Here is a 15,417-nt window from a genome sequence, read left to right as displayed (position 1 = left end):
TGCACCAGCTCTTATCTAAGCCAGCACATCTGCCTTCTAATTGATTACCCTGCCTCAATCTGTTTTCCGAGTTGCTGTCAGAAAAATCTTCCAAAATACAGTCTTAGTCAAGTCACTTCTCTCCTTAGAACCTTCTGTAGCTCCCTGTTGCCTACTGAATAAAACTTAAGCTTCTCAGCCGGGGCGTTCATAGCAGCCCCAGACCAACCCCATTTCTCCAGCTTCCCCCAGGCCTGCGGTACTTCATGCCATCTTGAGAACACTCCCTCAGGCACTCCTTTGAGCCAACGAGGATGGATTAATCATGGTGTGAGATGGGGCCTCTGCCCATGGAGCTCCCCTTCAGTGGAGAAGGCAGACACGTGACATGCCTGCAGTCCCGTGAGCTGAGGACGAATGCCACAGCTCCCTGTTCCACCCTCAGTCCCCAAGGGAGACTCTCCTTCCTCGGAGCTCTCCTTTTACTTTGCTGTTCCTCAGTTATCTTTAGCATTCTGTGTCTTGTTTTGGTTAGTCGTGAATAGGTCTGTCTTCCTACCAGACAGTGAACTCCTCCAGGACAGGGACCTGCCTTCCTTCTCTCTGCATCCATGGTGCCCAGCACGTAGTCCACTCCAGTCAGCCCAAGTGGAACTCACCAACTTGGGGAAGACAGGTGCATTTGTTATGCTTGGGGAGAAGAAGTAGGGAGGACAGGAACCCCTGTAGCAGCAACGTGTTTTTCAGAACAGAAACCTGCAGTGAGTTTTGGAGGTTTCCTTCAACTTTGTTCACCTGGAAAAAGTCAACATTCTTTATCACTCCCTTGACTAGAAGAAACCCCACACTTGGGGGAAATCGCTTCCAAAGCCACGTTCTTCTTGCTTTGGTAATTTTAGCTCATTCAGGGCTCAGGTCCCAGCTTGGCATTGTTGGTCCAAATGGATCACTTGCTCCAGAAATGCTTTGGAACTTCTACAAAGTTAGCAGTGAAGCAGGGGAGTAGCCGATTTCATATGCAAAGATTGTTGCATGTCATCAGTGGGAGACTGCCAACAAAAGGATTCTTTTTTTTTTTTTTTAAGCGAGTGAAAACTTTTAATTTAGGTTTTGACATGTTCTGCTGATGTACATTGGAGCGAAGATTGGAACTTGCCTGCTGTCATCTGTTGCAGATTCTACTGAAATGTTAACCATTTAAGGTCCCGTCTGATGTGATTTGTCATGTTTAAGAACCACATATTTGTTACAACTAAATAGTATGTGTTGCTGAGTATTGCAGAGTTCTGGTTCACAGGATGAAAGAAGAAATTGCCCCAGGCAAGCTCAGGTCTTGCTCTTTGGTGTGTTTTCTTGTCATTCAAGAGCACACTGGTGTTTATTTTTAAAAACGCACCAGAAAAGTAGAATTCAAACTTAGATCTTTGACTTCAAGATTTATTCTCTTTCCACTGTGCCTACCTGCTTTGTCTCATAAGCTCCTTAGAGAGAGAAGATGTGTGTACTCTTCATTTTAAAATGCTTACTGGAAAAGCATACATACCCTGAAGAGCTTTTCTCTGGTTCATTTAAGTCCCCCAGGTATTAAGTTACACTAGGTGGTCAGTCTGACACTGGAGGGAAATAAAGGAGGAGGAGTAGGCATTGTTTCTTGCCTTCACGGACTCGTTTATTAAATATTTATTAAGAACTCACCAGGCTCCAGGTTCAATGCTAGGAATTACCGTATACATACTCTGTCTACATCCTTGTGAGATAAGGCTTCTTATTTTACCCTGGGAGAAGAGAGCTACGCAGACAGTTGTTTAGTGGGTGCTGTAAGTGCCAGGCAGTGGGCTAAGGTCTTCCCATACACATGAAGCTCTTGGAGAACTGTGAGTCAGGGCAGTCGAAAAGTATGATACCCGAACTAGGGTGGCAGTGGTTGTGATGGCTCTGAGGCGGACTGAGGAAGGAGAATCCATAGGACTTGGGACCTGTCTGGTTGTGGTGATGTGTGTGATGATGACGTGGTGGTCTGGGCTCTCCTCCCTCCGTGGGGAGCATTAGAAAAGTAGTTGGTTGGAAGAGGAGATATTGAGTTCAGTCTGAGACAAGATGAATCTTGGGGGCCCATGGGATATCTGGGCAGATACTCCAGGAGAGTGATTAGGCACGTGGCCCAAGGTTCAGGAGAGTGCTCTGAAGTTGGGCTGAAGGTCCCAATGTGGAAGTCATTAGCCATGGAAGTGGTGGTTTCACAGAGGGAGAGGGGGCAGAGTAAGCGAATCATGCGGAACTCTTTAGAACACCAGCTTTTAAGGGCACATCTGAAGAAGAAGAGCCCAAAAAGGTGACTGGGGAGAAGCAGCCAGAGATGGACTAAGAATCAAGTGATAACCAGGAGAGATGGGTGTCCTGGAAATCCAACAAGGAGCGAGGTCTTTGTATCCCAGATCTAAGCCTGCTTTTGTTTCTTTTAACTACACAGCAACTACTTTTTCCTCTGAGCTCATTGGTGAGACATAGTAGGATAGGACAGCTAAATATATAAGCAGGAGAAGAAAAGATTTGCATGGGATGATATTTTGGTAGTTTTGAATGTCTGAGTTTTGCCCCACTGGAAGAAGAATCAGACCTGTTCTTTGAGGCCCAGAAAGCAAAATTAGGTCCAGAGAGTGAAATTCAAAGCGGTTGGTGGGAGGAATATAATAATAGCCGAGAGAGTGGATGAACAACGGAAAGGGCTTCTAAGCATAGTGATGAGCTCCCTGTCAGGGGAGGTGGATATTCTGGAATGAAATCCTGTCCTATGGGAGAATTGGTTAAATGACCCCCTCCCCCAGGTCGCTTCCTTGAGTATCAAGGAGGAAGATTTAGAGAGCTGAAAGAAGATAGGCTTTGAAGTGAGACAGTCTGGGTTCAAACCGTGACTCTGCTGTTTACAAGCTGTGTGACCTTAGGGAGATTACTTCACTTCTCTGAGTTTCAGGTACTCAGATGTAACGTAGAGATGGTAACGAGTGACTTGCCCACTATGTTATTTAGCAAGGTAATATGGAAAAGTATCTGGCACATAGTAGGTACTCATTAAATATAGGTAGCTGATAAGGACTGTGGTGGCTAAGCTTTCTTGAGAGAAAAGCTCGCTTAGTCGTGGGTGCCACCATTTGTGGAAAGGAGCGATTTAGAGGACCAAGGAGAAGACACGTTTAAAATTTAACTTGTGGGTGTTGTGAATCCTCCTGCGGCTTGACTTTAGCATGAAGGGCTTACCATCTCCCCCCATGTGTTGCCCCTCTGTGACCCTATGGCGGGGCCACTTATTACCCTGGCAACAGCCTGGTGAAGCACATGAGGGTAGCTAGACAAATGAGTCAGAAGGATGAGGTTCCTCGTTTTGTCTGTGCCCTAGCGCTGTGCCAAGGCCAGTGAGGCCATGGGAGTGAGAGCAGGGAGACCTACTGAAACCTGGTTGGCAGTTCTTCTCTCCCCTTTCGGACGGTCTCAGCGGGACAGTTCTTCAAACGAGCCCACCTGGAGGGATTAGATCATCTACTCTTGCCCGGCACTGCATAGAAGAGAAAGAGAAGTGGAATTCCCTGTGGCTGGCCAGTTGGTCACACAGCTGGAAGGATCTCTTAAGGTTTTCTAGTCTAGTCCCTATGTTTTACAGAAAAGAAAGCTGAAAGGAAGTAACTGGTCACCCAGAGAGTGAGTGACAAAGCCAGGCCTCGAACCCGTGTCTCTTGATTTCTTTCTGCTTTACCACAGCAGGGCACTCATCTTCGTGTTGTCTTGGCTAGATACAATCCTTGAAACTTGAGAATTTTGTCTGCCTTGGATTTTTAAAAAAACAAACGCCACAGGCCAGAGAATGAGATATGCATGCCTTTTCTGTGGCATGTCTGTTTTTAATGCAAACATAAGACTTTGCAAGGTTTTTACACAGATGAAGAACTTTAAACTTGCATATAGATGTTTTTTAAATAAGACAAAACCTATGTAAAACAGTTTATGTTTAGCCTTTCAGAACTTCATCATAGCTAACAATCCCACACCACGTTAAACTCTGACATTGGATTCTTTTAATTATCCAGCATGATTTTATGTAAAATGGGAGTCAAGACAGTACCGCTCCCATTTTAACTGTATTTCAAGTTCTTCAGGAGTATCTTCACGTTTGAAGACAGAATTGCATTGGATTTCCTGTCCACCGGCCTCTTTTCTAAAACACTATTTGCTCATTAAACATGCCTCCATTTTTTTTTTCCAGTGGTAAGTTTAATGGGATGTTCCTCCCTCTCAGATTAATGACAAATACCAAGTTCTTCTATATTTTTGAAGAGCAGCTTCTACCGTATTTTATGGCTTTGAATAGGGACTCTATTTGGGGGTTATTTAGGGCTTGGTGGTCTTGATAAGCTTGGAGTTCGGGAGGTTGGTATCAAGTCACACTAAGTTCAATTTGGGCATTGATCACAGGATTCTCCTGGATGTAGGCAAAGGCTTGGGAAAAAAGCTGGCGCTGGGGAAATTATGTTGACACACTCACCATATTATATGTGCCTTCTAGTTCAGTTGAGGAAGTTACAGCAACTTGGTAATTTTTCTCTTGTTCCTGTAGGATAATTAGATGATAGAACCAGGGCCCGAGTGACATGCAGGCCTGACTGGAACGTCTGGCTCTGCTATTTAATAACTTTGTGTCTTAGGCAAGCCACCTCACTCTCTGACCCTCAGTTTCTGCTTCAATAGAATCCTTATGGGGATCGAATGTATTGATGTTAATAAAGAGTTTGGCATGGGGCCTGGCGCGTAGTAGTTGCTTACTCAGTATTTGTTGAATAAGATGCATGCAGTTAGCTGACAGCATAGTCGCTGGAAAGGAGAAGGAGAAAGTTGATGCCCAAATCCTTGGTGGTTTTCTTGCCCTGGAAAACAAAAGAATCAGGAAGTTAGAATCAATGAAGTTTATCTCTTCAGAGGCTACATACTTATTTCTGTTTACACTAAAACTGATTACTTGGTCTTAAGCTTGGAGCAGTTGCAAAGGTGGGTTGACCAGAGAGGTGGGTTGACTCATCCTTTTTGAGTCTCCTGCTAATTTCTTCTGTGGTTTCCTGGAATGCAAAGCCAGAAGCATACTCCAAAGCCACATTAAAATGCTGCATGAAGTTACCTGCTGTCCTAGGTGATCCACACCACCGTTCACCTTCATTAATGTGACCAGTCAAGAGTTACGGCTTCTTGTCACCCTGTGTTCAGTCTCCTCCTCACACCTCATCCATCTCGCTTGCCATTGCCACATTAATCTTCCCCAAACATCTCTTTCATCGTGTCTCAGTCTGTGTCGGGTACGGGTCTCTTTGCCACAGGATAAAAGCCAATGACACAGCCCACAGGGGTAGCCTCACAGCCACTATTCACTGAGCACCTGGGACAAGAAAGGCACCGTGCTTGGTGTTTTATATGCACTAGCTTTTGGAAAACAGTTTATTATCCCCACTTTACAGATAATGAAAGTGAGACTCGGACAGGTGAAGTAGCTTGCCCAAGTTCCCACAGTTAGTATGTAGCAGAGGCAGAATCCCAAGCCAGGACTCCCTGACTGGAAAGACTGGGCTGCTTTTGTTAAATCCTGGGCCTCCCTCTCCCAACCAGTTCTTCCACTTTTTACGGTGACACTGAGTGTTCCGTAATCTTCTGTGGACTAGGTGCGGACGTGAGGCACCACCTTTAATTTGGGATTAGGATTAGGAAGGCCTGGAGCTTGGAGGTTCGCCCCCACATGAGCCAGCGTCTCTCAGGAAGTCAAGCCTTCTATTCCGGTTGGGATTCTTGGCACATCCTGGGTTGTAAGGATCCGAAAGGCAAGGAACACTTAGCAGAGAGCTCAGCACAGAACAGGGGCCCAGTGAATGTCCAGTGACTGCAGAAAAGGACAAGTGGAGGCCTCAGATCTTCCTGAGCCCTCATCCAGGGAGCACGGCGCAGGGAGGAGGGTGATGGGCATTAGGATGGAGCCAGCAGGTAGCTACCTCTCAGAGGGGCCTCAAGATCCCCCTGGCCAAGCACTGGGGCAGCCAGGATCCAGGTAAGGGGACATGTGACTCGAGGGGCTGTCTGCTTCTGCTCCTTTCAGGAACTTACTTCTGTCACTCAGACCTTCCTGCACTGCTCATCCTACCCTTTCAAAGGACCCATTCAAACCCTGAGCCCTGGCCTACAACCTAATTCGCTGTGCCTGGCGATAGTTACTCCTATCTGGGGACTTCCTGAGGCCAGAGGGGTGTGGCAGGAGAGCAGGAGTAAAGTGGTCTTCTGCTTTGAACTTCAGGCTGGGGAATTTAGATGTCCTTATCTAGAGCCATCATTCATTCGTTCAGCATTTATGAATATGGCTCAACCATATTTCAGGCATGTGTTTTTAGAGAGACTAGAGCGTGGGCTTGGGGGGCAAAGAGATCTAGATCGAATCCTGGCTCTGTGCCTTCGCATCTGGGTGGCTTTAGGCCCTCTTTGAGTCTCATTTCTTCTTCTGTGGAAAAAAAATGCAGCTAATACTTGATTGCAGGGTAGTTGGGAAGTACAGTAATATATGTGAAGAGCCGTATAGTGGCATCTGGTCGGTAATAGACATTCTAAAAGTGGTAGCCTATTTTTTAATTGAAGTGTAATTCACATAAGACAAAATTCACCATGTTAACCATTTTAGAGTGTGTACAATTCAGTGTTCTACAAACATCATCACTATCTAATTCCAGAAAATTTTCATCACACATAAAGAAATCCCTGTTACCCATTAAGTGGTCACTTCTCATTGCCCCTTTCCCCTGTGTCCCTGGAAAACATTAATCTACTTTATGTCTCTGTGGAGATGCCTGTTCTGGACATTTCATATAAATGGAATCATATATCATGTGGCCTTTTTGTCAGGCTTCTTTCACTTGGCATAATGCTTTCAAGATTCATCCATGTTGTAGCAAGTATCAATACTTTATTTCTTTTAACGGCTGAATAATACTCCATTGCGTGGATATACCACATTTTGTTTATCCATTCATCAGTTGATGGACAGTTGGCTTGTTTCCACCTTTTGACTATTATGAATAATGTTGCTATGAACATGTTTTCATTTCTCTTGAGTACATACCTAAGAGTGGAACTGCTGGATCGTATGGTTATTCTGTTTAACCTTTTGAGGAACTGCCAAACTCTTTTCCATGGTGGCTGCACCATTTTACATTCCCACCAGGAATGTATGAGGGTTCCAGTTTCTCCATATCCTCCCAACACTTGTTATTTTTATTCTCTGTTCTTTTCTTTTTTTTGATTGTAGCCATCCTAGTGAGTATGAAGTATATCTGATAGTATTATTTTTGATTTACATTTCCCTAATGACTGATGATTTTGAGCATCTTTTCATATGCTTACTGGTATAGCCTCTTTTTATTTTTCTTTCACTAAACATTTTTTTTTGATGAGCCTCTATACTGTATGGCCAAGCCTGTGATACGGGCCCTGCCCTGTGGTTACCCACACTCCCGTGGGAAAGGCAGACCTCGGAACAGGTGATTGCAACATAGTAAGAAAATAGGCTACAGAGAAGGTATGTGTAAGGTGTAATGGGACCTTAGAGGAGGAAAGAGGAGCTGAGTGGAGGTTAGGTGGAGTTTGTCTAACAGAAAGGAAAGGAGGGGGCATTCCAGTCAGATGGAGGGGGCGTGGAGCTTTGGGTATAGCCGGTGGGAGTTGGGCTCCTGTCATCATATGGGGAGTAAGGCTCTCTCACGTGTCTCCCTTCTCAAGCCAGGTGGCTGAGTAGGTCTCCGCCTCCAGGGGCAAGCCTGCAGCAGCCCTGGGCCAGCCACAGGCTCTGCTGAGCTTTGTCATATGCTATAAGTACCACTCTTGTTGCCTTCAAGGCACATATACTCAGCTGATTTGATCCCACTTGAGGTCAGTATTCTGTCTCCCTTCCTACGGAAAGAGATCAGCGATGCTCATTGACACAGCAGCTGGCCTGACTTCTCACATCTACCACGTAGCAGAACTGGACCTGGAGTCCAGGCTGTCTGACTTTTCCACACCTGCAGGCTGAACCTCAGTTCTTCTCACCTTAGCGTTCAAGGCCAGTTATTCTCCAAGCCCCAGCCACCTTAACTTTCTTTCTCACCTTTTCTTCCTGCCTATAACTGAACCATCTTTTGTAACCATTCCGGTCTAAATGTTTTTGCAATCTTTCTTTTTTGGTTTCTGTCCTTTACCCCTCTTCTTGCCATCAGTAAATGGCTGTCCTTTTATGTACACTGACGGTCCAAGTGCTCTTCACTCCGCTCAGGTTCTTAGCACACAGAATTGATCATCTTCACGGCGTCCTGGCAATGTGAGTAGGAATTATTTACTTCAAGTCACAGATTAGGAAACAGGATCAGAGAAGTAAATTAAGTTACCCAAGACCACCCTGTAAGTAAGGAGTCCTGTTCAAAGGGCCCTTCCTCTCAATCGCCTGCCATGGTTACACTGACCAAAGTGATCTCCCTTGCCCCCAAGATCCTAAAGCAGTTACTTTCCCCTTATTCACATTCAGTATTTGAGATCTTATCTCAGTCTTATTTGAGGGCTTTTCTTTTTCGTGGGTTTTTATCTTGTGTCCCCTAAGCAGGTGTTCATTCTCAGTGCCTCAGGGCCCCAGCCAGATCCTGCAAGTGTAAATTCTCAGTAAATGTTAAGCGGAGGCATAGGAGGAAAAGCTCTGAACTCCGGTTGCACAGTCTGAGTTCTCATGCTGTTCATGTTATGGCACTAACTTCTGTGACCTTGCACAATGATGCGCTCACCAGGATGGGAACCCTGCCTGTCTTGCTCCCCCTGTATCCCTGGGCCTGACTGCGGAGTAGACGGATGCATGGATTTACCGTTTGGAACCTCATCTCCATTTTGAAAGGGTTAAATGAAATGGTCTGAGGATTGCTCCCAGTTGAAATATTGCCCAGTTTTGTGAGCCTGAATGACTGCTTCTCTCCATACCAGCATGATTCTCAGCTACAGAGCTTCAGCTCAGGGAGGCAGAGCATAGCTTGTCATTTCTAGTTCGGTGGCTACATCTCAAATTTTTGCCCTTGACCTTGTCAAGCTGAAGGCTAACCCAGGAGCTTTGCCTCAACACATTCAGAAGTCCTAACACCCCCCCCTCATCCTCTACATCCCTTTCAGTTTCTCCCCTCTTTTTTCACATGTGAAAACACCCACCCATCCCATTTCAGGATAATTTCATTTGGAGCACCTTCTTTAGGTTTTATATTTTAGCAGCTTTTTGACTTAGAAGGAATGGACAGTGATTTATAGGAGGTGAACTACTGCTCTTTTAGAAAGACCACGGTCCCTGCTGTTGTTCTTGCCTAACCCATTGGGTGTATTTTATAGGTACAAAGAGAACAAGAACAAGAACTGGCCTTTTTGTGAAACTAGAAGCCTAGGATTGCTGCTCCACTAGTGGGAATGGGCATTTTCATCTCTGATCAGGAGGGGTTGTTAGCAAGACGGCCTCTTCTTTTGGGGGGCATTTCCCTTACACTAGATACCCTTCTTAAGTCATTCCTTTGTTTTAATTGTATCTTTGTCCACCTTATGCTTAGGGAAATAAAACGATTCTGAGCCTGTTGATAATACCAGTTTATACATCCTGTTCATTGAGTGCCTAGTGTGTACCAGCCATGCTGTGTGGTTAAGTGTGTGAAGCATTGTCGCTGTCGTCCCCACACTTCTTTATAGAGGAGACACCTGAGGTCATGCGATTAAGACCTTGTTTCTTCCTCCTCGCGCCCTGTCTCGGAAGAGCTGAGCTTTACACTGAGGCCTCTCTGATACTGCAGTCCCACCCTTGACCAGCTGGAGCTCCATTCTTAAGATACATTCAGGAAGATTTGGCATTTGACTGCATTCTGGAATAGTTAGGTGCTTACAGGCTTCCTTTTCAACTTTGCTAACAAGTTGTGAGGAGAGAAGCCTGGACTGGGGGAAGTGTAAGAGCATGTTCAACACACACACATACATGTGCACACACACTCACACATAAAGACCCTGAGAGACAGAACTTACCCACTCCCTGGCCACATGCTACATCCAGCATTGGGCAACATGCTACAAACTACATTTAAGATATAGCAGCAGCGGGAACCTTTGAGGAGTAAGAAATAGTAATTCCCAGAGTCCCAGTTCAGGCCCGGAAAACAGGACCTCAAAGTATTTACCACAAGGGCCAGTTCCAGAGCATGTTCGAGTTTCTACCTCTGGAACTGTCCTCTTTGAATTTTTACTGTGGACATCTACAGTGAGAGACAGATCTGGGAAGTAAAGTTTGAAATCTGTGCAAGAGAAAAATAATTCTCTTTCAGATTATCTGAAGTTGAGTTTAAAGAATAAGAAAGTGAGGAGAAGTAGTATCCCTTTGTATTTGTGTAGCACTTTTGTAGTTTGTAATGCACGTCAGTGTGTGTTGTTATCACACGTAAGCAGTGGTTGAGTTGCCAGAGGCCTGTTTCCCACTCCTGCCTCTTCCTCAGACTCACACCCTGGGCACGCGCCTTCCATCCTCACCTGTAAGATGAGAGAGAGTTGGGCCACTTGGTCACTGAGGCCCCCCAAACTCTGTCATTTCATTATCTGATACCAGTAAATGTTGCTAGTTACTCTTCCTGTATCTGTCTTAACTCAGCCTGTCTTGTGTCTGGGCTGTGGGGAGGCTGTACCTCAGCTCCAGTTCAGGCTTTATCTCCGTAAGAGCTATCATCCTTTCACGCTCATCAGTACCTGAGCGGGCAGAAACCCACCAGGTTTTCCTGGGAGATCATTTGCTTAGAAATATCTCGGTTGTTGAGGGATTCATGTGCTAGTTAAGTTAAAACCAGATAGCAATCTAAGGGCCATTCCAGTTCCAAGATTCTAGAATTCCATAAAAGGCCACCCTTGAAGATATACTTAGGGAAACCCCTCAGCAAATTCACTGGGAGCTATTTCAATGCTTTTTATGGTGGTGCCTTTAGCATATACCCTTGATCCTAGAGTTTGATCTGTGCTGCTGCTACTAGGAGCCCTGCATGTAGAAGGGAACAAACGTGTCTTGGGTTTGTTTGCTTTTCCTTTTTAACTGGTCTGGCCTCAGACATTCTCTAGTATTTGAGGTTATGGGCATGTTGAGCATTTTGACTCATAATGAACCTTATTCTCTTGCTATGCATTTTAGAAGACAAATCTGACCTTGAAAACAGTGTGATGCAGAAGAAAATAAAAATCCCCAAACTTTCTCTCAATCATGTAGAAGAAGATGGGGAAGTTAAAGATTACGGGGAAGAAGATTTACAGCTTAGACACATCAAGGTAACAACACCTTTCCTCTTCTTTGGAAGTATGGGACAGCAGTTTCAGACTTCTTATAGCTAAAGAATTCCAGTCTGGCCTCCTCTGCCCATGTAAATGCCCCCTGGTGTCGCAGGCCATGACTTTCTCACGTTGGGAGAGGCTCGGGACGGCTGGCGTGAGTTTGCTCTGCTGGCTGACTTTCCAGGGAGCGCTGTCCTGTTTGTACCATCTGTGCAGTGTCATGGCTGCTAAGGGTTGGGAATGGTGCATTTCCGTCTGGCCTCCAGCTCTGGAGAGGTCACTGCTAGGCTCCAGGAACATGGCTGCTCTTGGGCAGCAGCTCAGAGCCAGTCACTATCAGGCTGCCCCCGAACAGCTAAGGGTGGACTCACGAGGAGATGGGGTGCGCCAGGTTCAGACAAAGGGCTTAATGTGACCTTGGGTTGGAAGAAAACTTGTGTGTGAGGTTGCATTTCCTTTGGTGTGCGCCCTAGTTGCTCTCCTCCAGCCTTTGCTTGTAAGCCTGCTGAATATCTTGTTCGATAAGCCAGATGTTTTTTTCTGTACGATGGGTGCCCTGGAGGAAGGGAGGAGGAAGAGGGATGCCTTCTGCACTGACTGCAGTCTGCTTTTGGACACGGGCCAAGGACATCCCCAAAGCATAGTCCAAAAGATGCAGTTGAGTTTAGTTCATGCATTCATTGCACCCGTGCTATGGGCCTTGGCCCCTTGCTGGTTCCTGGGGTCATAGAGATTAGACAGACATGGTCACTGCCCTTAGTGGTCTCACAGTGTAGTGATGCAGACGGGTATCCAAAGTGATCATTACAATTTTAATGAATCAACTCATCTAGACTACCAGCAGCACTTTATCCCAGTGGATAAATGACAGGATAGGGTTTTTTCATGTAACCTAATCTCAGAGTCATGTTTTCTCTTTTTTTTTTTTTTCAAAATTTTCAGGAACTCATTGAGAGGTTAAGGCAGGCTTGACCGGACACAGTTAAGTTGTCTGGAATCTGGTATCTCCAGCTGTCTGCATCTCCCACAAGTGCCCCCATCAGGAGAGCTCCTATAGCCCTCCTGCACTGGTCCTCTAACTCCCACTTCCCCTCAGTGGGAGCTTTGTCCACCTGAGCTGGAATTGGCCTCAGGCAGCTGAAACCCCAACTCCTGGGTAGTCCTAGATAATTGTCTTCTCACTAAACTGTCCTCTCTGTATCCACTTCTTGCTGAGCTTCAACTTGGCCAGAGTCCAAGGAGAGGCTAACACATGTGGGGGAAGGAGCCTAGTGCTCTAAGTCGGGCTTCAGGTTCCGGGTCTGACTCTCTCTGTAGCTCACTGTGTGACCCTGAGTGTAGTCCTTCCCCTCTCTGAGCCTCAGTTTCCTCACCTGTAAAGTGAGGGAGTTCAACAGAAAGAACCTTCCAGTGCTAGCGTTCTTTGAACTTTGCAGTTACGTAAACATTGATCCAGCCCCTGCCAAGTGCCAGTTCTGAGTAGGCAGTGGAGGAACAGAAAATAAGACACGATTCCTGCCCTAGATTAGAGTTCTTAGCGTCCTTCCCAACTGCAGCATTCTTGAGGAGAAGTTTACTTGGTGGAATGCCCTTTTTCCACCAGGGTTGGGGAGGGGCTTTTATGTCTTTGTTGTTGAAGAGATTTGAGTGATGGCTCCCCTGGGATGGCTAGGCCTGGCCTGATTTGTTACTGATTCTCCACAAATACACATTGAATACTCCCTGTGAGCAGATCACTGCCTGGGCCCTATGGGTAGGGTGGGAGCCTGGGGAATTGGGGAGGGCAGTCATGATATTATAATATGCACCCAAGAGGCAGAGTGATGGAACGGAAGAAGTGCTGGCCTGGGAGACCAGAGTCCTGCTTCTGCCACTAACTGACTGTGTGACTTGGGGCGAGACCCTTCCCCACTCTGGACCTCTGTTTCCCCCTTTGTAAAGTGAAGGGCTTTGACTGCGTGTCTGCACAAGTTTCTCCAAGCACTGATGTTCTGTGGTTCTGTGATTCTAGGATTGTCTGGGGAAATATTGAGCCGCAGCCCAAGAAAGTCCCAGCTGCCCTTGCCTGAACTGATTCTCGTTGTCCTACACAGAGACCCGAGGGGCGGAAGCCGAGTGAAGTGGCACACAAGAGCATCGAGGCAGTGGTGGCCCGGCTGGAGAAGCAGAACGGCCTGAGCCTGGGCCACAGCACATGTCCGGAAGAGGTCTTCGTGGAGGCCTCCCCGGGCCCAGAGGACATGGACAGTCTGGAGGACGCCGGTGTGCCCCGGGCTCTGTATGAGGAGCTGCTGCGCAACTACCAGCAGCAGCAGGACGAGATGCGCCACCTCCAGCAGGAGCTGGAGCGGACTCGCAGGCAGCTGGTTCAGCAGGCTAAGAAGCTCAAGGAGTACGGGGCGCTGGCGTCCGAGATGAAGGAGCTCCGCGACCTCAACCGGAGGCTGCAGGACGTGCTGCTCCTCAGGCTGGGCAGTGGTGAGTGCTCCCGCCACGGGCCGCCTGCCACTCCCCGCGGGGGCATGGCGTGTGCCGCCCCCCCCTTCCGGGAGGGCACCGGGGACAGGCAGGCCGAGCTTCCCTGAGGCGAGGGAAGGGCAGAGTTACCCCAAGGGAGAGTCACTCCCCTCTCGGAGCCAGTCTGACAGGAGCTTCGGCGTGCGGCAGCCTTAGCTCTCCAGAGCACAGCGGGCAACGTCAAGAAACGGGGCTCAGAGAACGAGAGCTGGCAGCGTATTTGCCACCACTCGTTTATGCATCCATGTGGCAAGAGGCAGGACCAGGGGAAATAGGAAACCTCTCCAAGGGGGTTTCAGGATAGGAAAGACAGCTAGACAGCATCCCGGCAAATGTGCTCCTTTTAAGTCAGAAAGTGATCAGTGCCGCAGGAGAGACGTGGATCAGATGACAGGAGAGTTCAAAGGATGGAGCGAGGCTATTTGTAACTGAGGGAGACTTCGGGAAGGAGGTGGGCCTTGAAGGGTGGGCGGGCTTTCAAGGCACAAGAGGAAGCAGAGGGCAGCAGTCTCGCTGGGGCGTTGAGAAGAGAGACTGCAACTGTAGTTTAAGAACAGGTGATTGAAGGCCTTGAAAATTATACCAGCCTGGGGTGTCTGGACTTGTTTTGGTAGGAATGAGAAAAATTAAAAAGGTTTTGAGCAGGGAGGCACACGACCTTAGATTAATGTAAAGATGTATAAAACTCCTCAGGTTTGCTCATAGAAGAACTTGATAGGCTCTTATATTGCAACTGAATTTAACAAACTAGGTTTTTAGATAGTCACATCTGACGTGGTTTAGAAGCAGGAATCAAGGGAAATCTGAAAGGGAGCAGCTTTGCCAGCAGGGAGAAATGACTCCTTACCTGAGAGGAAAAGACAGAAACGCTCTTTCAGAACACAAGAATCCAGGACTGTAAAAACTAGAGGCCAGTCAGTATTGAGCAAATCAGTATAACACAAGTTCATAGCCTCCACGTCCCCTGAGGACAGTCATTAATAAGCCTGCATCAGTGTTCTTGGCTTCAAAAAGGGAAGAGACTAGTCTAGAGACACAGGTGCCATCCCCGAAGTTTAAATCAAATGCAATTTTATACTCAAGAAGGAAGGTTTGTGTTATCTAGATAACAGATTGACATGTAAAGCCTCATTTCTCTTTGATGTTTAGATAGAAGTGCTACCTTACTTATATTTACAGGTGCCTTTTACTACCTAGAGTATGTCCCCAAGGCAGTGCCTCAGTAGATCTTCAGGGTGGCCTAGGGAGTCGGTCAAGAGGCCTTTTCATGCACTTGTCGCAGAGAAGGAAGCTGAGGTTGGGACTTAGGCAGAGTCACCTGGGGAGGCAGAGGCAGAGCTCACCTCAAACCGTATCCCCAACTCCTAGGCTAGTCATGTCCCCACCCCCTGACTCCGCCTTGGCCGTTCTGCCAAATCATAGCCCCTAGAGGCGCACAGTGACACCAGAGGTCACATGCCGTGTGCAACGTAAAAACTTATTAAAATTTTTTTATCAAAATAAAATCTCAAAGAGAAACCCTAACTATAAAAAAGTGTGAAAACTGTATTGATCTTG

At 46.9% G+C, this 15,417-nt stretch overlaps 2 protein-coding genes across 3 annotated transcripts in view; both read left to right on the top strand.

Moving 5' to 3' along the window:
- The window catches only part of AGBL4 (AGBL carboxypeptidase 4), a 1,274,144-nt gene that overhangs the window by 1,023,149 nt on the left and 235,578 nt on the right, over nt 1-15,417 (top strand). The gene's annotated exons all lie outside the window — the stretch shown is intronic.
- The window catches only part of BEND5 (BEN domain containing 5), a 47,889-nt gene that overhangs the window by 4,143 nt on the left and 28,329 nt on the right, over nt 1-15,417 (top strand). Inside the window, exons 2-3 of one of the 2 annotated variants that reach the window (XM_065886542.1) lie at nt 11,207-11,340; nt 13,437-13,821. In XM_065886542.1, the coding sequence (XP_065742614.1) occupies nt 11,207-11,340; nt 13,437-13,821 (519 nt within the window). Of the gene's footprint in view, nt 1-11,206; nt 11,341-13,354; nt 13,822-15,417 lie in introns of those variants that run through there. The other variant, XM_065886551.1, reaches the window with a different exon arrangement.

Source organism: Phocoena phocoena, chromosome 1, assembly GCF_963924675.1.
Source record: "Phocoena phocoena chromosome 1, mPhoPho1.1, whole genome shotgun sequence".
NCBI classification, from domain to species: Eukaryota; Metazoa; Chordata; class Mammalia; order Artiodactyla; family Phocoenidae; genus Phocoena; species Phocoena phocoena.
This window is presented reverse-complemented; position numbering and strand designations above follow the sequence as displayed.